This window comes from Labeo rohita, chromosome 12 (assembly GCF_022985175.1).
Source record: "Labeo rohita strain BAU-BD-2019 chromosome 12, IGBB_LRoh.1.0, whole genome shotgun sequence".
Taxonomy (NCBI): Eukaryota; Metazoa; Chordata; class Actinopteri; order Cypriniformes; family Cyprinidae; genus Labeo; species Labeo rohita.
This window is the reverse complement of record NC_066880.1, coordinates 6,165,144-6,191,841: the sequence shown is the minus strand read 5'-3', so window position 1 is coordinate 6,191,841 and position 26,698 is coordinate 6,165,144. Positions and strand designations below refer to the sequence as shown.

The 26,698-nt window shown below is 35.8% G+C and overlaps 1 protein-coding gene across 1 annotated transcript; it reads left to right on the top strand.

Annotated features, from left to right (window-relative positions):
- abca5 (ATP-binding cassette, sub-family A (ABC1), member 5) lies at positions 1-26,398 on the top strand. Its single transcript, XM_051124028.1, has 39 exons — positions 1-150; positions 1,476-1,624; positions 7,310-7,499; positions 7,772-7,939; positions 8,131-8,228; positions 8,865-9,091; positions 9,182-9,323; positions 9,847-10,035; positions 10,888-11,035; positions 11,521-11,698; positions 11,996-12,054; positions 12,326-12,436; positions 12,582-12,757; positions 13,520-13,639; positions 13,728-13,866; positions 13,950-14,040; positions 15,306-15,445; positions 15,935-16,054; positions 16,240-16,441; positions 16,637-16,803; positions 16,892-17,019; positions 17,171-17,308; positions 17,410-17,523; positions 18,110-18,280; positions 19,729-19,842; positions 20,075-20,212; positions 20,316-20,384; positions 20,468-20,559; positions 20,754-20,877; positions 20,970-21,087; positions 21,174-21,265; positions 21,354-21,529; positions 22,165-22,240; positions 22,331-22,425; positions 22,522-22,641; positions 22,770-22,922; positions 23,058-23,137; positions 23,222-23,277; positions 24,123-26,398. The coding sequence occupies exons 1-39, from the start codon at positions 138-140 to the stop codon at positions 24,261-24,263; spliced, it is 5,022 nt and encodes a 1,673-aa protein (XP_050979985.1). The 5' UTR covers positions 1-137; the 3' UTR covers positions 24,264-26,398.
- Positions 26,399-26,698: the final 300 nt, after the last annotated feature.

Sequence of the window (26,698 nt, the reverse complement as noted above, 5' to 3'; positions counted from 1 at the left end):
GTCGGTCCAGCTGATGCCAGAGGCGCAAGTAGTGTTGACAACGCCGACCTGGATCTCTTCCCTATTTATTTATTTCCTAAAGCATATTTATTTGGAAAGAACAAAGCGAATTTGGAGGAAAGGAAAGACATGTCTTAATGTATTTCATACGTAAGTGCATTTCCTTGTTTAAGCTTGAGGTAAAGCTGTTAGCCAGTTAGCGTTAGCTGTCAGTGTTTACACACCGAGAGCAGCGAACAAAACTCATTATTTCATCGGTAGTTTTTACATTTGGTTCTAGTATTTCGTGTATATTAAAAGAGCACGTATGTAATCTGTTTTAAAGAAAAACGAACGGCCGAAAGCCCAGCCCTGCCGTTATTGACCGCCACCGCGCGCGCACGCGGGGACGCGCAACATGTCGGTGCACGCGACCCCCTGCACGCGCAGTAACATTCTGCATAAAATTTCCTGCAAGTTTTTTGCTTTATAACTTAGGTGGTAATCAACACACTGTGACGTTTTACAAGCTTCTTCCTGTTAAGTTTTTTTTTTTTGTAATCTGCGGTTACCTTCGTACTCACCTTTCCCCTTCTCTCTGGTTAACACAGTTTAACTTAAATGTGTTATCAGTCTTGACACGGAAACTTTGCGTACATTGTTTAGTCGTGAAAGAAGTTTAATAGCTTTATAATAGCAAATTACCATAAGGCGTTTTGTCTGTGGAAATCAAGCCCAGCGTGTTTGTGTCTGTTGTGGACACAAAATAAATGAATTATATTAAATTAATAAGTAAGGTAAGTTAGAATTGCAAAATATCAAGTAAGATTTATGAGAAAAATCTTAGGATTCTTTTGTTTTTAATGTTTCAATGGCGGGGGAAAAAAAAACAGAATTAACATAATTGTTTCATGTACCTCAGAATTCAGAGAAAAAAGTCAAAAAAAAAAAAAACAGAATTAACATAATTGTTTCATGTACCTCAGAATTCAGAGAAAAAAGTCAGAATTGCCAGATGTAAAACTTTTGAGATGGCATTAACTTAGTAGTGCAAATACAAATAGAAAACTGATTGTTGGAATCTGTTTTCCTCTGAACATTTACTTATGTTTTTTTTTTTTTTTTTAACTACTGTTAGGCTTTTAGGCTGTTGTTATTAAAAATATATTTTATAAAATTATAACCCATTTTTTTCCTTTTTTAATGGACAGCAGTTTAATGACATTTTTGGGTAAAAGATTATTAGAAAATTGAAAATTGAACAGGTACCCTATTAATGCACTAAATTCCACTGACAAAGTAAATTCAGATTATAATATAGGATCATACTGAAATGGTCAAAGGTTTGGACTGTCTTTTGCACATGCGGCCATATCTTATCCTAGCTTTGCTGACCAAGCAGTATAAACTATGAGTTGTGTAGACATGCTAAAGTTGGCCTGACAAATTCAAAGCAAAAATTTGTTGATTTGTAATAAGAAGGTTTTGTTTTGCAGCTGTGTCTGATCCATGTGCCAGTCAGCTGAAGCATGCTGGAAGAATGCAGCCCATAACCAGAAGAGATGCCGGAGTCTGGCATCAGACGAGGAGCCTGCTCTACAAAAACCTGCTGATCAAATGGAGGACCAAACAACAGAGTCTCCAGGTGCCTTTCATCTGCCACTCACATGCTTTCTTCTCCTCTCCAAATCAGTTGCACTGTTAACGCTTTTGCACATCTCTTCTGTGCACTGGTATTGAGCTCCCTGTGAAGTTTGTACAGTATATGCTTTAAAGGGGTCATTGGCTGCTAAGTTCACTTTGACATGTTGTGTGAACATTAATGTGTTGGCAGTGCATGTACAAATCTACCCTATAATGATAAAAAGCCATGCAGTGGTTTTTAATTAATCTGTAAAAATAATATTCTCTTTTTCAAATCGAGCCATTCTCAAATGCCTGTCGTTGTGGCGTCACGCCGACAGAGGCCGCTCCCACGATAGTTGATTGACATGAGTGTTTTACCTCAGATCAGTTGTAACAGTCCGCCCTCTTCGTTTCAATGCCGGAGCAGGGATGTTAAGTTAGACAAGAATATCTCCGATTGAGCGAATGTGGTGTTGTGTTGCTGGATGTAATAGTGTACATAGTGGTCGTCATTTACTCCTGACATCTGAGCCGCTGAAGATGCAGTAGATTATGTTTGTTTGTAAAGGGAATGCGCCTCCCGATCTACATATATCCGTCTATGTTCGTGCGAATCATTCATGATCCAGCTTCACTTACAGCAGAAGTGAGTTTAAGGGTTTTTTTTTTTTTTTAATGAATCTTTGCGATCGCCTTTCCTAATAATGTGCTTGTTAGCAAGTTTAGTGGCTAAAGTAAATGGGCTTGTCTCTCCACAGAGAGAAGAGAGGGGTGGGGCGAGTGGAGCTCATTTGCATTTAAAGCAGCCTCGACCAGAATGAGATGATTTTTGCAAAGCTGATTTTGGCAAGGTAAAAAGGGATTTGAGAATTTTTAACCAAAGTAATATTATAGACTTTTCATTAAGACCCTAAAGAATCATATCAACTTGTGGAAAATGGGCATCCGATGACCGCTTCAAGGAATTATTAAAGTGTCTGTTTTGAGTTCAGGGTTTTTGTGGATTGAAAAAAGTCTTAAAAAGGTCATAAATCATAGCAGAAAGTCTTAAATGCATGGCATTTCATGGCATTAAATGTTGCATTGTTGATCTCCCTTAGTATTTCTGCTTTTTCCAATACAAATATCTAAACATCATTAAATCAAGATACATTTGCTTGAGATGCAAAGTGTGGAAATTGTCTTGTTTTCTATGAAATTTTAATAAAACATTTCTTATGAAAACTTGTTTTCACATTGAATTACAGAAGTCCACATCCAGAACAAAAATTGACAGATAATGTACTCCTTGTCATCCAAGATATTCATGTCTTTCTTTTCTCAGTCGTAAAGAAATTATGTATTTTGAGGTGGTGTCCCGATTTTGAACTTCCTAAATCCAGTTTAAATGCTGTTTTAAACTATCCAAAATGCCGCTGTAAAAGTACCCAGCTGAGGAAGGAGGGTCTTGTCTAGCAAAACGATTGGTTATTTTCATAAAAGTAATACAATTTATATACTTTTTAAAGACAAATGCTCGTCTTGCCTCGCTCTGCCTGAACTGTTTTTTCCCCGGCCCATGACAGTTAGGGTATGTCGAAAAATTCCTATTTTATATTGCTGTTTTACCTTTTTTGTTAAGGGTGTTTGATCTTCTTTGCATGTTCACTTTGCGAAGATTGGGAAAACTCTTTTTCTTTTTCCCCCAGAAATTCTTGTGCGTTTTAATTTTTCTGATAATTAAACAAAGGCATTAAACATATTTTTTTTTAATCACATTTTTTTAACATATTTTTTTAAACCCTTTTATTATTTATTTATTTTTTGCCAAACAAGCTGAGGTTTACTGTTAAATTAATACATGAAGAAAAATGTGTCTGAATATTCAGTTTAAGAAGTTTTAATAATAATTGTAGTAGTTAATTGTAGTTAAGCGGTTAATCTTATAGTAATATTTATTTTTATAATTTAATTGTTTTATTTAAATTTGGCAGAAATATGAATATATAAAGACATTTTACTGTACAAAAGTAATGCAAGACTTATATTATACAACTTATATTCTGTTATACTTATACTTTTATTTTGATGGGTTGCCGATTAGTTTCTGTTTGTATACAGTACGATATGATGCTAGTTTTCTCAAATGAAACGGTAAAATTCACATTAAGTTACTCTCACAGCAAGATTAAGTTTATGTGTTCATGTCGTCTTATAGTGAGACGCGGAGGCCGGAAAACACAGCGAGCGTCACGCCTGCTTCAGTATTTATGTAGTAAACAAACCCGCGTCTCTGCCATTCATACATACCGAGGCAAACGGAACATGCAGGATTCATTTTTAAACCGTCGTTTTGCGTTTCAGTATTCACAGACACTAGTGCATATCGCAATCCGAATTAAGTGACTAACTTTTGATTTATAATATAATGGTAGGGGAAACACTAACGTAGCAAGATGAAACATTCAGGGACTTCAAATTGTGAGCAGCACACAGAGACAATCAATTGTGAATGTATGGAATTTAATGAATGAGACCGCAGCTAACATACAACTAAACTAAGCAAAACGTGTAGATATACATAGAGGAAGAAAGTGAGAAAAGAAAGAGAGAGAAGACAAAGAATGGCAGTATTTAGCATCAGTTAACCAGCGACCACATGAGAATCATCAGAGAAGCAAAATCACCTTAAAAAGGGGCTCAACTTAAAACGCGCATCTAAATAGTTGTAAAGGTTACTTGCATTGGCTTTGTTGCTGAAAAAGAGTCCTGATGTGGTAGACAGTGGAAGTTCTTGATGAATTCTTTTAGGCGTTCTGGAGGTTTTCTCTAGATCTTCTGAAGATAGGAAAATCCACAGCAAGTTGACAAAGTTACTTGAAGATAAATACCGGAAAATTGACTCAAAGGTGATGAGTCTTGGAGAGTGTCTCGGAGGGTTTGAGCATGGATGGGTTGGAGTTAGGGTATTTTGATAGTTTCCCTACCACACCCACCTTTGGGTGAATTGGCCAACACAAAGTTTGGATTTTTGGTGCTTGGTGCTGGTGATTGCCTCCCTCATGGAATGCCTTTGAAGTCTAATGGGGAGACAAGAGCTGATCTGTTTTGCATCTTCATGATAGTGAGGAGGGAACCATAGACCATTAAACACCCATATAAATGTAGAACGTGAGGCCATGTCTGTAATTTATATGCAAATGTCAAAAGGCTAAAAGGCTCTCTACAACATAAAGCCTAAACGATCATCAATAGTCCTAAGCGGACGGTACAGTTGATTTTTCAGAGCCCTTTTTTTTTTTTTTTTTTTTTTTTCGTTTTATTCATAAACTCCATTTTGATCAGTGTCACAGAAAACAAGTCATTTTGTCTCATGCAATTTTGCTTCTCAAAAAAAATGTTGATTTAAGATTAATTTTTTTGTAAAGTAATGGTGATTGGTTTAAAATTGTATGTTTAAACTTTAAAGTGTTGCAAAGACACATTAATGGTTAAACTATTAATCAAAATGATTTTGCTCAATAAATATAAACTTGATTATTAATCAAGCCAATTGTCATTTAGATTATTTTTTTAAACATTTTATCAGAATTATTGCAGTTTTACATAAGCACAAATCAAAAGAATGGCAACTTGCATGGTTTGCTTGCAGATTTAGACTGGTAAATATTACAGGCGATTATGCTTAATACACAGAGAGAAGCAGAAATCGTAATCACGTTTAAAATAGAATTTAATCTGCAGCCCTGTTGTGTTTCTTAATATTTCTTTACTTAGTCTTAAAACGGTTTTAAAGTTTTACAAAAACCCCATCGATCTGTTCAAAGATCCCATGACCTGATCACAACCGTTTACTTCAGGTTCCTCCAGAAGGATTTTTCCTGAATTAAGTGTATGTACGTCACTTTTAATAAGAGCATCTGCTAAATGAGCAGTGCAGAATTACAGCTACCTAGTCTGCTTTATAAAATCGCAAGACTTAGCAGTCTTAATACTAATGTTATGTTGTAATTCCCCTCCATCTGGATGAAATCCTCTTCTATTCACTCTATTGACTCTTTACTGCCCAGCATGTTGTTTATGCTTTGATTCCAAAAAGAGAAAAGACTTTCTTTTTCCTTTTTTTTTTTTTTTTTTTTTTTTTTTTTTTTTTTTTTCTTGTGTTCATGTGGTCATGTATTTTTTCTTTAAGGTAACTTTCTTTTAATCTATTTTTAATGGCTGTCTGCTTCCTGTTTGTTTGGTGAAGAGCCACATAAGAGACTTTCAGAATTAAAAGGCTGTTAATGGATGGGTGTTCCACTAGTTCATGTCATCACCTACCGTCAGTACTCAAGTACTCTTAAGTACTCTACAGTATCGTAAATGGGAAATTGTCATCAGCCATTATGGAATGCGGTTGGAAATGGAACAAAATGAATTGCATTATGAAGTAGTCATGGTTGGGATTTTTGCCAGCGATTGTCATCTCTGTATTGATTTTCCTGGGGGTGGAAATGCTGAAGCAAGTTATATTGTTCCGAGTTCTTGGTTATAGTGGGCGTCATGTATGTAGGTCAAACTTAATGCAGTTAGTATAGTGATTTACCACTATGCAGCAAAAGAATGAACAATACTTTACAGCATTTTAGTTACTTTTTTTTATCTTAGTTAATTTCAGTATTTGCTAATGCATTATTAAAATTACAAGTTGTGTTTGTTAACATTAATGCAACAAACAATGAATGACTATTTTTATAAAGTACAAAGATTAATAAATAGTGTAATAAATGTATTGTTTGTTCGTTCATGTTAATACATTAACTCATGTTAACAAATGACACCTATTGTAAAGTGTTACTGTAGTATCTCTATTAAAATTATAATAAAAAAAAATTGTAAATTAAAATATTTTAAAATGAAATTATTTTTGTAATGCAAAGCTGAATTTTCAGCATCATTACTCCAGTCTTCAGTGTCATATTGTTCTTCAGAAATTATTCTAATATGCTGATTTGCTGCTCAAGAAACATTTAATTTTTTTTTCAGTGTTAAAAACAGTTGTGCTGCTTATTTTTATTTATTTATTTATATATTTATTTATTTTGGAAATAATGATGCTTTTCAGAATTCTTTGAAATATACAAGCGTTGAAAAGAAGAGCTTTTATTTAAAATGAAAATGATCTAAATGTATAAATAGTCTTTTTTTATCTATTTAATTCACCCTTGCTAAAAAAAAAAAAAAGAAAAAAAAAGTATTACTCTATAAAAAAAAAAAAAAAAAAAGAATTTACTGATCCCAAACATTTGAATGGTAGTGTACACTTGCAAAAACATAACAATTGTAACATTTTTAATAATATGGTCTCTAACCCCTTTGACCAATCAGAATCCTGTATTGAAATTCTGTAATCATGCAATCAACTTTCTATAATGTGGTCTTAAAAATGAGTTCCCCCGAACCTTTTGCAACAAACATTGTAGTGCACATCCTCCAGGCACATTAAAAGCTAAACTCATGTCATGGTCTAGCAAATAAGCCCAGAGGGATGATTGGAAATCCTCACTGGCACTCATGTGTTTATGGCCTCTCTAAGGCAGTATATCAAGAGCTGTAGCTTTGAAAACGTGACAGTAAGGATTTTTTTTTTTCATGAGTTACCAGTGAAGTTGTATATTTTTAAAAAAAAATTCACACAGCATTTCCATGTCAAATTAAAATTTTTCCTCTTCTTTCTTTGCAGGAGCTGATCTTGCCTTTGCTGCTCTTGGGCCTCCTCATTCTCATTAGCACCCTCAACCCTCATGTCTCATACGGCAGTATCAGCACCAAGGAACTGGAGTATGAACGGGACCTGTCACTCAAAGGTCTCGGCTACACCCCCATCAGCAATGTCACCAATCACATCATGGAGGAGGTGGCACGGGAACTGCGTAAGTCACGTTTATTGGTGTCTTTCTTTAATATATATTATTTTAAAGTTAACATTTTAACAATATTTGCTGTTTAGTTCAAATCACAAAACTAGAACATTTCACTGATTTGTAATCTGTAATGTGTAATTACAGTTTTTCTGTTCCTCATTTAAGGCAAATATCTAAATATGTTACTGAATGCTTTGCTAATTAGTGATGACATAGCGTTGACTCTGATAGTTTGCTTGCTGTGTGTTTTTCTTTTGATTTGTTTTTGTTTTCATCCTCAGCGATGAATGAGCGACTGGAGATGTTCTCCACTGAGGAAGAATTGGAGAATGCAAGTCTCTATGAACCGGATGGCTTTGTAGGAGTGGTCTTCTTGGATTCAATGTCGTACCGTCTGCGATTCCCATACAGCCAGCTCCCCCTGCCTAGCGACTTCACCGAATCCATAAGTGAGAATCACTCAGTGCTGAAGTCATAAAGCCACAGCAGCTGTGGCACCTGATTTAGCTTCTTCTTTGGCTAATTGGTGACCTCCTTTTTAATGGAAATGACATTCACTTTGTAACCATTTGATCTGTAATGAAAGAAACGGATATGACGTGTTTCCCTTTTTTTTTTTTTTTAAAACTCTGATCCACAGCAAGCTGTTACACAAATTACGTCAACTGCCGTGCCGCCAACTACTGGTATTCCGGATTCATACGCCTGCAGTCTCTCATTGATGCTGCCATTATACAGGTTTGAAATGGCATAGATGAATAATTTTCTGGCATTGTAGGTGTTAATATCCAGTATATGCATCTGCCTGCTGAAGTGTGGGGATAAACTAGCATTTAAAAGTTTAGGGTCAGTAAACATTTTTTTAAGCTTTTGTGTTTACATGATCTTTAAGAAATCATTCTAATGCTGATTTACTGCTTACATTTTTTTAATCGGTGTTGAAAACACGTAATATTTGTGACCCTGGACCATAAAACCAGTCATAAGGGTTTTTTTTTTTTTTCAGTTGCTATTTATAAATCATTAATTTAATAAGCTGATGTATGGTTTGTTAGGACCGTATTTGGCCGAGATACAACTGTTTGAAAATCTGCAATCTGAGCGTGCAAAAAAATCAAAATACAGAGAAAATAAAAAATAAAATGTAAATAAAAATGCATAAAACTAATAAAAAAAAAATATATATTTATGGTTGGAAATTTACAAAATATCTTCATCTAACATGATCTTTACTTAATATCCTAAATGATTTTTGGCCTAAAAGAAAAATAGATAATTTTGACCCATACTTTTTTTTTTTTGGAATATTAAGTCACTGCTGAGTTCTTTTGACATGATTTTTGCTTCCATAATAGCTTCTTCATTCTTTTGTAGATGAAAACCAAACGTCCAGTGTGGAACGAATTAAAAGTGCGTGCAGTGATGATGGGACATCCGGGTTCAGTGGAGGTCCAGAAGTTCCCTCATGCCCTCATCTCCATATACCTGGTGCTGGCGTTTACACCCTTTGTCTCCTTCCTCATTGTCAATGTGGCAGCTGAAAAAGAACAGCGGCTGAAAGACACCATGGGCATGATGGGATTGTATGACTCTGCCTTTTGGTGAGTGTGTTCACTCATAGGACCTTTTGTAATTCATAGGCAATTTAAATGTAAAAATTCACTTGTAAAATTTTCTTTTGCTTTCCTTAGGCTTTCATGGGGCCTTCTGTATGCTGCTTTAGTGACGACCATGTCCATTCTCATGGCTGTTATAGCAACCTGCACACCGCTGTTCTCCAACAGCAATTTCTTTGTCATCTTCCTCCTCATTTTCCTCTATGGAATATCCTCTGTAAGTCCTAGCAACCCTCCAGTCACATCTTGAACAATAGCGACTCAAAGCTTTAGAGAGTGTAAAACCATTTAAATGGCTGTGCACTCATTTGGCCTCAGGTCTTGATTTCTGCTAACAGTGAGAGTAGTCATGTGAGTGACAGGCTAATCTGAGTTATACTGAATATGTTATTAGTTTTCATTTTCGTTTTCCAAAGCTAAATTGCTTTCTGCTGCATTGGTTTTCTTTTGCGTCAGTGGGGTGTGACTGTACTGGTAAAACATCTGACAGAATGCAAGCTTTTTTCTTCAAGAAAGCATTAGCCACAAAGTTGTGTCAGCATTAAAGTGTATTTTTCTTCATAAAAGTGATACCGCATTTGCAAGTTATTTCCATAATGTGACATTTCTGAAGGGAGGAGGATATTTAACAAGAACAAAATGCTGGACAGGTCTTGGTTTTTATCCACTGTGGAATTAATTGTGTCTATGTGACAGATTTGGGGTCAAAAATATACTTTTTCCACTTCTTACTCCCACAGATTTTCTTCTCCTTCATGTTGACCCCTTTGTTTAAGAAGCCCAAGTTTGCAAGTACAGTGGGTTCCATGCTGACAGTGGTGTTCGGGTGTCTGTCTCTCTTCACTGTACTAATGAGAGATTTCCCCCAGTCAGCCGTGTGGCTCCTCTGCCTTCTGTCTCCCAGCGCCTTCTCTATCGGCATCGCCCAGGTAACACACTTTTCCACAAACGCACTCCATGGTCTCCATGGTTTAACGGCCGTCACCTAGGTTATAGGAAAGTTTGCCAAGAAACGCATATGAGAACAGTAATGATTTAAATAACAAATAGAAAGTTTTTCACACATACATGTTCAAAGTATTTTACATACACTTCTGTTGAAAGTTTGGGGTCAAGACGTTGTTGTTGTTTTTTTTTTTGTTTGTTTTTTTTAAATATAATTTTTAGAAATTAAGAATAAATAATAACTTTTATCCAGCAAGGATGTGTTAAAATGATCAAAAATGTCAGTAACAATTTTTAAAATACTACAAATGAGTTCGATTTCAAATGTGCTATTGTTTAGAAGTTTATTTATCAAAGAATCCTGAAAAAAATGAATCACCGTTTCCACAAAAAATGCTAAGTAGCACAATTGATTTCACCAGAAATCACAATCATAAATGTTTCTTAGCCACCGAATTTGCATCTTAGAATAGTTTCTGAATGATGTGTCACTGCAATATAAAATGTTCAAAAGAGTGGTTATATTACATTTTTCGCTATTGCCTTTTTTTTTTTTTTTTTTTTTTTTTTTTTTTTTTTTTTTTTTTTTTTTTTTTTTTTGTTTTGTTTTTGTTTTGTTTTGTTTTGTTTTAATCAAGTTAATGCAGCATTGATAAGCACCTTGAGACTTCTTATATTAAAAACAATAACATTAAAACATTTTATTAAAAATAAAATTCAATAAAACCACCATTCAAAAATTTGGGTCAGTATGTAGTTAATTATAGTAAACAATAAACGAAAAGTCAAAAATCTCATATATGAAATGTATGTTATGGCACTGTTTGTGTGTGTAGGTGGTGTATCTGGAAGCTCAAGGGGATGGCGCAGTATTTTCTTCTCTGGGCAATGGTCCTCACGCCCTCTATGTTCCTATGGTCATGCTGTTCTTGGACTGCATTCTCTATCTGCTTTTAGCCATTTACCTGGACCAAGTGCTACCAGGTGACAACTAGAGTCAAAGCATTTTGCATAAACACTTTGGCACCATAGAACTCATCTTTGCATTTTTAGTAGAGTTCCACTTCTTAACAGTGTTTGTATTCATGCGTCATATACAAATTTATACCAGTGCAAATTCATTTGCTCAGCGTGGAAAGAAGACTCTGTTTGTTCACTGTCTATTTAATGTGCCTCCAGAATAATGCACTTTTTTTTCTTTTTTTTTTTTCATTAGACCACAAAATTTAACCTTTTCTTAAAAGGAAGATTGCACCAGCACACTTTTGTAGATGAGCATTTTAAAAGTTTGTTAGGTTATACTGTAAATGCAACAGTTTGTTCTCAAAAAGGTTTGAAAGCATTTGCAGATGCCGTAAAAATAAAGATTTAGCTGCACTAAAATATACACACATTCTTTGTTATTTATTACTTAAGTTGGATGGAGGCGTTTCTGACCTTCCCTTATAAATGATCATTTCTTCCTTCAGGCGAGTTTGGCACAAGGCGCTCAGTGCTGTACTTCCTACAGCCATCCTATTGGTCAAAGCGGAGGAAGCGTTATGTGGAGGTGAGCTCTGTGTACGAGGGCGAGATCAACGGAACTCCAATGAATGATGAATCAGTGGAGGCGGTTTCTCCAGAGTTTAGAGGCAAAGAGGTTATCAGGTTCGGACTTGTATCTGTCGTCATATATGAATGTTGTTTGGTTCAGTATGTTTATTTTTAATTAAATTTTTAATTTTATTTAATTTTATTTTCATTTATATATTTACTTATTTATTTATTTTTTAATTTTAGACCAGTGAAGTGATTTAGGGAGCAGTTTGGGGAAATGTTTTTAGAGCTAATATATGTTAAAATCCTTCAAAGCCTGGATAGATTTGGGCTTGAAGAGAGCTGGCATGCAGCCAGAACAACCCATTTAATATCCATTTCTGTGCTTGTTTTTTGTACTCCTGTTAGGATCTGCAATATCCGTAAAACCTACCGAGAGAAAGACACCAAAGTGGAGGCTTTGAGAGGTGAGATTTCCCACCTCTGTCCAAATGTGACACTTCCTTGTTTATGTGATGCACAAATAACGTATACGTCCTCTTACTCAGCATTTATGGATTTGATGACTAAATTACTGTTTGTATACTGTAGATAAAATGCTTATAGTCAGCAAAAATGATATTTGCAACCCTTTTACATCTGTAGTACTACACAGTCCCATAGTTGAACTTGACTTGGTCTTAAAAATGTCTGATGTGTAGGTGAAAGTTTTGTCTTCTGTTCGTTTGTGATCTAAAGGTTTGACTTTTGACATCTATGAGGGTCAGATCACTGCCCTGCTGGGTCACAGTGGAGCAGGAAAATCCACCCTCATGAATATCCTGTGTGGCATCTGCCCCCCTACCGAAGGTCAGACATGTGATGCATAGCATAGATGCCATTTTTTTTTTTTTTTTTTAAAATTGTGAACACATTTACCTCTAATTGGGCTTCTACACTAAAGTTGTATTGCTGCTACACTTACGTTTCTGTTATTCTGTGTTTTACGCTTTAGGCACGGCGACAATCTATGGCTCTCCTGTGGCGGAGATAGCAGAGGGGGCCGAGATGAAACAGCTGGTTGGTATATGCCCCCAGTTCAACATTATCTTTGATGTGCTCACTGTAGAGGAACACCTGAGGATCTTTGCTGCCATCAAAGGGATCCTGCCTTCTGATATTGACGGTGAGGTAGGAGCTCCCAGTAGATCTACAGACCACATCAGCTGACTGCATGTTGACTCAATGCATGGGAAATTCAAAAGTAATTTCCCATACAATGTATCTCAATTTTGTATCAATTTTTTTTCTTTCATCAATAGATACACTACCATTCTAAAGTTTTGGTGTATAAAAGTATAAAAAAGTATAATAAAAGTACAACATAATATATATTATATATCTAAAATATAATATAATATAATATACATTTTTATCATACTTTTGTTTTTTTTGTTTCTTTTTGCTTGACCTTTTGACCTTTAATTTGAATTTGAGAGTCTCTTATGTTCATCAAGGCTACATATATTTATAAATGTATGAATATATACAAATATAATAACATTTTAAAATTTAAAATAGCTGTTTTCTATTGTTATATATTTTTTTTAAAATGTATTTTATTCCTGTCATGGCAAAGCAGAATTTTCATCAGCTTCAGTGTCACATGATATGCTGATTTGGTTTAAAAATTGTGATGCATTTCTTTCAGGATTCTTTGAATAGAAAATTCAAAAGAGCAACAATTACTTGAAATATAAATCTTTTGTAACAATGTAAAAGTCCCTACTGTCATTTTTGACTTTTAATGCATTCTAGCTGAAAATTTGCAGACACTAAACTTTTAAATGGTAGTGTATTTCAAAAAATATCTTCAATAAAGTCAGAACATCCAGTCACCTACATCCTTTTGTTTTGTTGTCATTTCTATTCTAAAATATCTCTCTTTTTAAGGTGAGAAAGGTTTTGAGGGATCTGGATTTAGAAAAGATTATGGACGCCCAGGCAAAGAACCTGAGTGGAGGCCAGAAGAGGAAGCTCTCTGTGGGCATAGCAATTCTCGGAGACCCAAAAGTAAATGTCTGACTCCTTATGCCTTTGACTTTTTGATTTGTTTGCTTATTTATCCCACTTCCTCGACGTTCTTCTGCTTATGAATCAGATCCTCCTTCTGGATGAGCCTACGGCTGGTATGGACCCAGTGTCTCGGCACCAGGTCTGGTCCTTATTGAAGAGCCGTAGAGCAGGCAGAGTTACTGTACTCAGCACTCATTACATGGACGAGGCAGATATACTTGCAGGTACTGTTATAATTTTTCACTTTTCTTCCATCAGTCATGTACGTCTCAATCTCACACTCCTCTGTGCATATTCTGTCACACAGACCGTAAAGCTGTCATCTCTCAAGGACAGCTGAAATGTGTTGGTTCCTCTTTGTACCTGAAGACCAAGTGTGGGGTTGGCTACCATCTTAGGTGAGTTCTTTAAAGAGTGTTAAGAAAAATATTTAAATATTTGCAATATGTAAATATTTGGGGGGGGGGGATAGTTAAAGTCACCTTTCAGAATCTCTAAAATGTGAATTATTTTATCAAAATAACACGGATCATACAAAATGCATGTTATTTATTTTTTTATTATTTAGTACTGACCTGGATAATATATCTCACATAAAAGAAGTTTACATATAATCCACAAAAAAAAAAAAAATAATGGCCCCGTTCAAAAGTTCACATATGCTTGATTTTTAATACTGTTGTTACCTGAATGATCCACAGCTGTTTTTTTTTTTGTTTGTTTGTTTGTTTTGTTTTTTCAGTAATAGTTGTTCATGAGTCCCTTGTTTGTCCAGAACAGTTAAACTGCCCACTGTTCTTCAGGTCCCACAAATTCTTTCTTTTTTTTTAAAGCATTATTATGTATTTGAACCCTTTCCAACAATGATTGTATGATTTTTGAGATCCAAAAATCACACTGAGGACAACTGAGGGACTCATATGCAACTATTACAGAAGTTTCGAATGCTCACTGATGACCCAGAAGAAAAAAAAAAAAACACAATGGACTTTTGAACAATGAAGATGTGTACATTTTTTCTTACTTTGCCTAAAAATAAATATATATATTTTTTCGTTTAGTATTGCCCTTCAGAAGCTACAGAATATACTTGCATGTTTCCCAAAAGACAATATAAGTTAAATTTACCCTGATGTTCAAATTTAAAAAGTTTTCACCCCCTGGCTCTTAATGCATTGTGTTTCCTTCTTGGAGCATCAGTGAGTGTTTAAACCTTCTGTAATAGTTGCATATGAGTCCCTCAGTTGTCCTCAGTGTAAAAAGATGGATCTCAAAATCATACAGTCATTGTTGGAAAGAGTTCAAATACACAAAAATGCTGAAAAACCAAAGAATCTGTGGGACCTGAAGGATTTTTTAAGAACATCAGACAGATTAACTGTTCTGGACAAATAAGGGACTCATGAACAACTATCACTAAACAAAAAAAAAAACACGTCTGTGGATCATTGAGTTAACACGGTATTAAGAATCAAGCGTATGAAAACATTTGAACTGGGTCATTATTATAAATAATTTTCTCTTGTGGACTATATGTAAAAATGTTTTCATGTGAAATATCTTATTCAGGTCAGATTCTACAATTTATTATTTTTTTTTTTTTTTTTTTGCTGTCACCCATTGCTGCTGTTACATTAACACTGTCATTCTAAACCTCCTCTAGAATGTCTGTAACTGAAGGCTGTGAAGTGGAGAACATCACATCACTGGTCAAGCAGCATGTTCCCAAGGCTCAGTTGTCAAGGCAGCAAGAGGCTGAGCTTACATTCACATTGCCTTTCGAGAGCATGGACACTTTCCCAGGTCTTGCTTCTATTTGCCCTCATGTCACCATCTGCTCTGTGTCACACTGCCATATGCCCTGCGGAGCAACAGATTGTTTCATGTTTTCACCCGGACTGTGGTGGTGTTTTATTGGGGCTGTTTTATTTTTTGATTTTTATGTAGAGTTATTGTCTGTAGCTATGTTATATGAGATCTATGATATTGGTGGAGTGTTAACCTTATGCTTACAGTTTGATTTATTCACTTTCATATCATTCCAAACCTGTAGGACTTACTGTCTTTTGGGGTTTTTTGTAAGGAAAAGAACCTGAGTGTTCTTAAAAATCCTTTTTGTTCCATGGAAGAAACAAAATCATATAGGTTTGGATTGACATGAGGGTTAGTAAAAGATTATTTTTTTTTTTTGGAATGCTTTTTGGCATGCTTTCTTATGTTTTGCAATCCAAAAATATCAACAATTTCTATGGTTACTAAACTCTTCTCGCCTCTTACTCACATACACTCCAGGACTGTTTGCAGAGCTGGACTGTCGACCTGACCTGGGTATCATTAACTACGGTGTCTCCATGACAACATTAGAGGACGTATTCTTGCGTCTGGAAGCAGAGGCAGAGGTGGATCAGGCTGGTAAGATAACCACCTACCTAAACCGGTTCAAAGCATTTCTCTGTTCAAAATGGCAGTTTAAAAACAGCTGCTGCAATTACCTTTTAACATAAACTGCATGAAACTAATCAGTAGTACAATGAACCTGCATAGTGAAGTGCTCGAGGTATAACGCCCACTCTATCTGTGTGTTCCTTCATTGGTAGACTACAGTGTGTTTAACCAAGAAAAGGTGGAAGACGAAGGAGACGCGTCTTCTATGGATGACACAGACCAGCGTCTTCTGACGTTTTCAGACAGCAGGCAGGATGCAGTAACAGGACGTGCCCTCTGGAGGCAGCAGTTTAAAACGGTGGCCTGGCTGCATATGCTCAACCTGCAGAGAGAGAGAAAACCTATCATATACAAGTGAGCAAAATGCTTGCAAGTACTAGTTGATCATGTTTGTCTTTCAGTACAACACAGTATTCAAAAACATTAAAATTTTACAGATTTTACAGAAAAGGATGCAGATGCAAATGCAAATCAAAGTATCTTAATTATCCATATGATTCATGTTATACAAAGCTACAGTCATACTTTTGTCTCCTCTCTTTTACCCAGTTTGACACTGTTCCTGGTTTTCTTATCTGCAATGCTGATTCTGTCTGTGGCCACGGGAAACATTCGGATTCATTCTCCTGAAAGACTGTTTTCACCTATCTACCTGCTGCACCACAACGAAGCTCCTCGCAAATACACCACCAGCCTACTTGTGCAAAACTCCTCTGGTCAGTGACAGTACTTGTATATGTTAAATTGACAATCCACATGAACCAATTCACGGCTTGTTGATGTGAAATCTGTGTGTTGTGGTAGATTCTGACCTGTCAGGGTTCATCCACAATCTGGAGTCTCAGGACATTAAAGTGGAAATGATGAAAAAGCCAGACTACATGTCTGCTGCACCTGTCAGCGCCGCCATCAATGTGACAGGATACAGTAAGGTAAGCAAGAGAACTGAATGTTTTCATACCAGTACAACTGGTTAACCTCTCTACACTTTAACACTCCACAGACTGAGTTTCATAACAATGGATAGTTCTAAAATGAAAAACTTTGTTACCCCTCCTGTCTTTTCTCGTTTCTCAAAACCAGGATTTTACCTACATTTTAGCGTTTAACAGTACCACCGTGCACTCCTTGCCTATGACTGTCAATGTGCTGAGTAACGCCCTCCTGAGGGGCTTTAACGGCACTGGAAACATTAAAACATGGACTAAACCCTTCGACTATGTAAGTGTAGTGCATTAATGCACTGAATTCACTATACACACACAGCTGTTGCTGTTTTTTTTTTTTTGAGTGTCTACAGCTATATTCTGTCTGCATTTTAGCAAATCCCAGATAAGACATCCTATGCACTGGTTTACATTGAGGCTGTGATTCTTGGGATGCTGGCTGCTGGGATGCCAGCCTATTTTGCAATGGACCACACAAGAGACAAAGAGGTATATATGTGGGTTGTAACTTCATATAATAATGGTTTGAATTTTTATTGTAACTTTATAAAAGTTGTTCACTTCCTGAACAAAAATGTAAATGATAATTTACTCGCCTGTCTGTCTTCAGTCGTAAAGAAATTGTTTTTTGAGGAAAACATTTCGGGAATGTTCTCCATATAGTGGACTTCTATGGTGCCCATAAGTTTGAGCTTCCAAAATGCAGTTTAAATGCAGCTTCAAAGGGATCCCAGCCGAGGAAGAAGGGTCTTATCTAGCGGAACGATCAGTTATTTTCTAAAACAATTTACAGTTTATTTACTTTTTAACCTGAAAATGCTCTTCTTGTCTTGCTCTGTGATGTGCATGCATACTCTCTGCATTCCGGTTCAGTGCAGTTAGGGTAGGTTGAAAAACATGCACATAGCAGAGCTAGACACACGCTTTTTTTTTTTTTTTTTTTTTTTTTTTTAAGAAAATAACCAATCATCACCTGTAAAAGCTTGGTTTTATCAGAATGTCTCAACAATAATATTTCAGTGTTACTTTCCGATGTTTTTCAATGCAACCTCTCCTGCCCACTGTCTTTTATCAGTTGAAGTGTCGCTCGACCCTGAGGATCTCTGGTCTTGTTCCTTCGGTGTACTGGTGCGGTCAGGCAGCTATTGATGTCCCTTTCTATTATCTTATCTTAATCTGTATGACCAGCACCCTGTTTGCCTTCCATTCTACAAACCTGCTAACCTCCCATAACATCTTGGCTGTGGTAAGAAAATGCTTCATGTATAGCTTTCACTTGATTATTTTTTTTTATTTTTTTTTATTTTTTTTAACAGTTACAGAGGCATGCAAAAGTTTGGGAACAGAATCTGTGCAGAAACTGTGAAAATGTAAATAATAATTTTAACAAAATAAGAGAGATCATGCAAAATGCATGTTTTTTTTTTTTATTTAGTACTGTCTTGAGTAAGATTTTTCATAAAAGATGTTTACATGTGGTCCACATGACAAACAAAAATAGCTGAAATTATTAAAATAACCCCCTTCAAAAGTTTGGGAACCCTTGGTTTTTAACCTCTTTCCAGCAGTGACTATGATTTTGAGATCCATCTTTTCACACTGCAGATTCATTTTGAGATCGATCTTTTCACACTGAGGACAATTGAGGGTCTCAAACGCAACTATTAAAAAAAAGGTTTCAAAAGTTTTCACCTCCCTGACTTCTGGAACATTAGTGAACTTTTTTTTTTATTTATATATATATATATATATATATATATATATATATATATATATATATATATATATATACAGGGGTTGGACAGTGAAACTGAAACACCTGGGTTTAGACCACAATTAGTATGCCGTTTGGCCTCCTTTTGCAGCCAATACAGCATTATTTCATCTTGGAAATGACAAATACAAGTCCTGCACAGTAGCCAGAAGGATTTTGAGCCATTCCTTTCGCAGAACAGTGGCCAGGTCACTATGTGATGTTGGTGTATGAAAACATTTCCTGACTCGCTCCTCCAAAACACCCCAAAGTGGCTCAATAATATTCAGATCTGGTGACTGTGCAGGCCATGGGAGATGTTTAACTTTACTTTCATGTTCATCAAATCACTCTTGTCACCAGTCTTGCTGTGTGTATTGGTGCATTATCATCCTAATACACGGCACCACCTTCAGGGTACAATGTTTGAGCTATTGGGTGCACATAGTCAACCTTCACACTCTGCTCTTATTGGTGGAATGTGCGATCAGTAAAGACTGGCCACCAGGCTGCATAAATATAGCCATGAAACCTCCAACACTATATTGGCCAGTGTTTCAGTTTCATTGTCCAACCCCTATATATATATATATATATTAAATGGTTGTGTTTGAGTCCCTCAATAGTCCTCAGTGTGAAAAGATGGATCTCAAAATCATTCAGTCACTTCTAGAAAGAGTTCATATATGCAAAAGAGCAATTTTTTGTCTTAAGGACTATATGTAAACTTTTATGTAAAAAATCTTACTCAGGACAGTACTAAATAAAAACATAACATGCATTTTGTATCATCTCTCTTACTTTAATTATTCACATTTTCACAGATTGTGCAAGGGGTTCCTGAACTTTTGCATGTCACTGTATTTTACCTTAAATATCAGAGCCGCTGTTAGCCTTAGCTCATGACGACAACTCACCAACTGTTTTTTCTCCGTTTTCAGGCTCTGTGTTTGATTGGCTTTGCTCCAGCCATGGTTCTCTTCACATACTGTGTCTCCTTCATGTTCGTCAGAGTCCAGAGCAATAGGGACTTCTTCTCAGTGGTTTCCATGATGGTGAGTCTTTCCCACAACCTTCAAATAATCTTAATAGTGACAATAAGATCAGAACAGGGTTCCTTTGGACGTTTTATTTAACACATTTATTTGTATTCAAAGCACCTTGCTCTGAAACTCATGGAAAGTCATTGTTCCAGTGGTGTGGAAACCCAGAACATTCTTTCAGATTCAAATGTGTCTGTAGGAAGGTATAAAAGCTATTTCATTTTGTTTTTTTTTTTGTCCATAGTTGTGTGTGGTTTCTGCATCTATAGTCCAGCTGGCTCTTGTGAATGAGAATGCTAGTATGGCTCGTCTTCTACACAATGCACTGTGTTTCTTCAGTCCACTCTACCCTCTTATGGGCTGCCTTAACTGCATTACCATGGTGAGACTTCACTACTTACAGGACTCCATCTATTTGATGTCTGAGAGGATAGATGAAATGTCCCTAATGTAATTGACCCTAATACAAGTCCTTTTCATTTTAGGCCACCTTCCTTCAGTCTCCTCATGATGATGATTTCCTGTGGAAGAACCTCTTTATCTCTGTTGTGTCTGTAAGTTACTGAAATATCATTGTATTGTCTTAAAGTATGTTGTAATGTTGTCTTTTACACTGAATCCTTGTTGTCTTCCATAGCCGTATATCCAGTGTATTCTGCTGCTCTTTACCCTGAGATGGCTTGAGGTTAGATATGGAGGGAAGACCATGAAAAATGACCAGCTCTGCAGGTCTGCCTTCATAAACTAAATGCCAATCAGGAGTTGAACCACATCTGAGCTCATATTTGCCTGATTCATTTTGATTGATTTTTTATTTTATCAAGAATGGACGTGAATCAGGCAAAATAAGCAAAAAACATATTTACAACCCAACCCAGGTCACTAAGAAGTAGAGCTTGATCTCTGATCTCTTTGTTCTCCAGGATTTCCTCCCAAGCAAAGAGCAAATCTCAGCGAAACCCAGAGGAGAATGTGAGTGAGGATGAGGATGTTCAGGTGGAGAAAGCTCGAGTGAAGGAGGCGTTGACTTGTCAGTGCTGTGAGGAGGTACAGCCTCGTTTTTCTGTAAATCATAATGAGTCTCAAATCACATTATTGTCCAATAACGTCTTAAATATGGAAAAATAAAACTTTTACAGAAACCGGTGGTAGTGGTGAGTAACCTCAGGAAACAGTACAAAGGCAAGAGGGAGGGCTTTTCACTCAGCAAGAGAAGGAAAGTGGCCACTAAGAACATCTCCTTTTGTGTTCGCAAAGGTAGAGTCTGTCTCCGACTTGGTATACTGTAAGTAATGATTTTATAGAGAGCAAGCAGATGTTAATGAAAAATGGCCTGTTCTCAGGTGAGGTTTTGGGTCTGCTGGGACCGAATGGAGCAGGGAAGAGCACTATCATGCACATGCTGTCTGGAGACACTGAACCCACTGCTGGACAGGTTTGTGCTCAGTCTCTGAAATTAGATATTTTGAACCTATGAGGCGTGTTCAATTTGTTCTGACTAAAGTTTGATATTTATTTTTTAGATTTTGATGGGAGATTATGGCACAGACTTCCAACCAGTGGAAAACCCCTTGGAGCATGTAGGGTACTGTCCTCAGATGAACCCTCTATGGCCTAGAATCACCCTACAGGAGCACCTGGAGATCTATGCTGCTATCAAGGGACTACGTCAGAATGATATCCCAAACATCATTAAGCGGTACCAAATCTCTTTAAAAAAAAAAAAAAAAAAAAAAAAAAAAAGGGTTGAATTTTTATGTTTACACTACCGTTGTTGTTGTTGTTGTTTTTATATATATATAATATAATATAATATAATATAATATAATATATATATACACAAAGTCTTAAATTATCTTGTTATATATAAAAGATTTTTTTTTTTTTTTTTACTGACCCCAGACTTCTTGAATGGTAGTGTACTCCAGAAAATCTACAAATTGGGGTTTTAAATATTGCATATATTTATTAACCACCGCAGCATCTTCTTGGATTAGTTGCAGCAGTAGTATTATTTAATTTCTCTCTTATTTTAGAGTGAATAAATAAAATTAAATGCATTTTTATCAATTGTCTGGTGTAATGATTCAGGGAACAGAATTTATTATTATTATTATTATTATTATTATTATTATTATTATTATTGTTTAATTTATATATTTTTTTAAACGTTCTTTTTACAGCTAATTAAGAGTGACTTATAGGCCAGTAAATGTTGTCAGTTAACCAGCCTTTGGCAAATCTGTTTGTTTTCTGTTATCAGTGTGACTATTTATCCATCTCATACACAGTATGACCACCACAGCTCAAGTTTTAAATATTGTGTCTTCACAGTGTTGTGAGTGCTCTAGAGCTGAAGGATCATCTTTACAAACAGGCAAAAAACTTGTCTGCAGGGCTAAAGAGAAAGGCAAGTAAAAAAAAAAAAAAAACATTCGATTTAATATTATTGAAAAATCAGACTTTTTATATTTTAAGCTTATTATCTTTTTCATACTAGCTGTGCTTTGCACTAAGCATGCTGGGAAATCCTCAGATAGTTCTGTTGGACGAGCCTTCTACAGGAATGGATCCCAAATCAAAACAGCGCATGTGGTAAAATTTACTGCTTTGATGATATATTTAGTCACTTGATTAAAAACAGAAACAGAGATATACAAAAATGAACATTTCTGTGGTTCATTACAATAGGAGGGCGATCCGTGCCGCCTTTAAGAACAAACAGCGAGGAGCCCTATTGACCACCCACTACATGGAAGAGGCCGAGGCTGTGTGTGACCGTGTGGCCATCATGGTTTCTGGCCAACTAAGGTGGGACTTTAAGACAGATAAAAGCCTCAGTTGAAAGTAACATGGATTAACATGCACTTAAAGAGAATTTTGGACTAGAAAGTAAAGCAGAATAGAAAGCATGTAACATTTTATGTTGTCACCTGCAGGTGTATTGGCTCAATACAGCACCTGAAGGGAAAGTTTGGGAGAGGCTACAGCCTAGAGATTAATCTCAGGGAGGAGCTCACAGGTCTCCAGCAGGTAGCGCTGTTGCACAAAGAGATACTGAAGATATTTCCCCACGCTGCTCGGCAGGACAGGTGAGACGTGTCTGCATTAGATTAGAAATTAAAAGAGGGATAGAAAGAAATGTCTGACATTCTAAAAGTAGAATGTAAAACCTCTTGGAGTTAGAACACTATTTTTTTTTATTTTTGTGTCATGGATCTTTGCAGTTTTGCCACTCTGATGGTGTATAAAATCCCAATGGAAGATGTAAAGTCACTAGCCAAGTCCTTTGCCCAGTTAGAAAATGGTAAGAAGTTGACATCATAACAACTACACATTTTACGTGAAGAATTAAGAATACTATTTTGACCATACTCCTTTTTCTTCACAGCTAAACAGAACTTTAACTTTGAAGAGTACAACTTCTCCCAGTCAACTCTTGAACAAGTATGTCGCATTGTGTTTTTGAAAAAAGAAAACAATTAATAATAATAATAATAATAATAATGCAAAAGATTTATTGACTTAAAATGTATATTCTAAGGAAAAACAAGAGTGTGTGTAGTGTGAAATATTATTGCAATTTGAAATAACATTTTTCTGTTTTAATATACTTTAAAATATAATTTATCCCTGTGATACAAAGCTGAATTTTCAGTCTTCAGTGTCACATGATCTGATTTTTTTTTTTTTTTTTTTTTTTTTTTTTTTTTTTTTTTCCCAGAATTCTTTAAGGAATAAAAAGTTCAGCATTTATTTGAAATAGAAATGTCTGTTTCTTTTCTGTTTTTTTTTAAATTAATATTTTTATTCAGCAAGGGTGTGTTAAATTAATAAATTAATAAAAAGTGATAGAAAAAGACTTACATTGTTACATCATGTCACACTGAAGACTGGATTAATGACACTGAAAATTCAGCTTTGCATCACAGGAGGTTATGTTTTAAAGTATATTAAAATAGAAAACAGTTATTTTAAATTGTAATAATATTTCACAATATTACAGGTATTCCCTTTCTCTCTCTATTTATTTATTTATTTATTTATTTATTTATTTATTTATTTATTTATTTATTTATTTATATTTATATATGACATTTAGACTTAAAAAATGCCAGTGGAGGAAAAACAAGCAGACTTTGCTTTCTCTTGTGCAATTGTTATTCTCTAATGAATTAGTCTTGTTTAGTATTAGAAAGCAGAACAAAGAAACTGAACTTAATTGCAGTTACTGCGGTACTTGTCTGTCATCGCTAATTACATTTCGTTGAAAGCGTATACCTGTTTTGCAGGTTTTCATGGAGTTCGCTAAAGAGCAAGAGAATGAAGAAGAGGAGGTCGGATCGCTTAGCACGACTTTTCAATGGCAGAGACTGAGACAGGACGGCCCTGTATCCATCAATCATGCTGACAGCATAGTACACCAGCTATGAGCCAATCCTGTCCGGCCTTCCCTGAAGCGTTGTGCTGTTCCTTTTCTCTATCTCTCTCTCTCTATTGCTCTGCATGTGCCGTCCTTTGCCTTAAGAGCCTTAAACCGATAAGACTCGCAGGACAATAGACTGTGGAGACTCCAATGGCCACAAGCGCTCATACAGGACATGTGTGTGTATGTGCGTGTGGGCTGTGATACTTGCTTTGGCTCTGGTACTGGCACTTGCTCAGATAGAATTTGACACACGACTTGAGTGTCAGCAGTAAACGCCGAGCCAGACTCGGCAGGTTTTTTTGTTGTCGTTGTCATTTGTTTTTATGAAGAGATTTTATTTTTTAAATTCTCACTCTCTGTAAATTAGTATATCTTCCGTTCACCTGATGTATATCCGTTTCCATATACACTATGTCAGTCACTGGGAAATTACATTTATTGCATGGAGCGGGTTCCACATTATCAAAATGGTACCAAAGTCTCACATTGACACCAAAACACTGCTTTTTTGGTGTCCGTAGCATGGGATATAAACTTGCGTCTCTGTTTGTATGGCTAACGTTATTATCCATGTGTACTGTTGTAAGGTAAGTTTTCAGACAGGAGAATCTCATTACAGCTGTGTGCAAATTTTCAGGCAGCATTAACACTGAGATTTACCAGCATGTATGGGGCTGCTCTCGTTTCTTGTAACCCTTTTTAGGGTGGAGCGGCCCTGCCGGTGCATGAAGCCTCTTCTGTCTCTGCTGCACCCGGGAGATCCACAAGACTCCTTTCTCAAACACCAGCACGTGTTTCAGGCTTTCACACAGAGCTCTCCAAAGAAAAACAGGGCTAAGCACTCACAGTGAGTAAGCAAGTGGGTTAATCACGACGAGAAAGAACTTCTGTCATACCTTTTGAGTCCCGTCATCAGGTGGCCTTCCTTTAGGAGCAGTTTAATGTTAAAAATCAGTAGCTTAAGAATGTAGTTCTCACAATCCGCACCGAACCATGTAGCACTCCATATTAGTCGCATACTACTGAGTGAGGTCTTTTATTTTATTGTTTTTTTACTGTAGGGACGGTGAGCCTTGAATGTACAGTGGGTGACGTTTTATAAGCATTTGATGTGGGTTCAAAGTATCCAGTGTAAGGCTTCAATTTCGGGAGATTCTGAACACCAGAATTAGACGTTTGCATTCAGCATGGACTCGTTTTAATTTGCTTGGTTCTCGTTCAAGAGGGTCTGTCTTTTTGTACCTTTTAGGATATGTTTGTTTAAATGTACAGATCACCTCTCTTTGTGTTTGCCAATAAGTACAACCTTAAAATTGATACTCTGTAATGGCACATTGGAGAATATCTTTCAAAAGTCAGCAATTTAAAAAAAAAAAATTAAAACTGCAGGAACAGTATTTTTTTTTTTTTTTTGTTTGTTTGTTTTTTTGTTTTTTTTGTTTGTTTGTTTTTATGCGTAATACTTTAAAATAAGGTTCTATACATTAGTTAATGCAGTAGCTAATAGGAAATGACAATGAAAGATTAACCTCAGTATGTTTAAAATGTCATTCTTTTTTTTTGTTTGTTTAATTTAATGTTTTATCAAGCATGCATTAATTAATGTTTACTAATTAAACATTATTGTAAAGTATTACCAATTAAATTATTCTTTATTAGGAGTGTTCTGCCCTTCTCATTTCTCTTCATTCTGCTTTAAGTATTGAAGCTAAAATGGCAATGTATTCTGACAGGAAGTGTTTTAATTTTAGAACTCTGCAAACATGAGTTTCCGGTGCATCTTTTTTATTTCCTTTGTCTGGTAGATGTTTCTTTATCCAGCTCTTGAGCGATTATGATGATGATGATGATGCTGAACCGTGTGTTGGTATGAGGAACTCTGCCCCAAGTGCTGGTTCTCTTGTTGGTAGAACTACTTCTAAAAAAAAAAAATGTGTTTACCAGGTGTTTCATGGTTGCTCTTGTGCAAATCGGGTTTATTTTTCTGATTCTACTCAGTTTCAAATTGTTTCTTGCTCATTTTTTGGACATTTAACGCTAGCTGAATGTGAAAGGTTGTATATAGAGTTTGGAACTGTCCTCAAAAATTGTAATCAATGCCAAGTTGGCATGTTATCTGGAATTTTTTATTTTTTTTTTTTTTTTTTGGCTTCATCTTCCTAACAAAATTTGTCTGTTTTTAGAGTCACACAATTCAACCTCTGTAGCATCTAAAGTACTGCAAAGTTTTTACATGAACAAACGATGTGCTTATGACTGACATGCGGCGCTGACACAGTGAATTTTTAGGGGGATATAATTGTAATTTTTGCACATATTTAGCCTGTCATGTCGGTAATGTATAACATTTTCTGTAACGTTTAACACTGACCAGTTTAGTCTTTGCTGGACTGGGTTGAAATGGGATGATTATACTGAACACTATCTAACATCTATTTA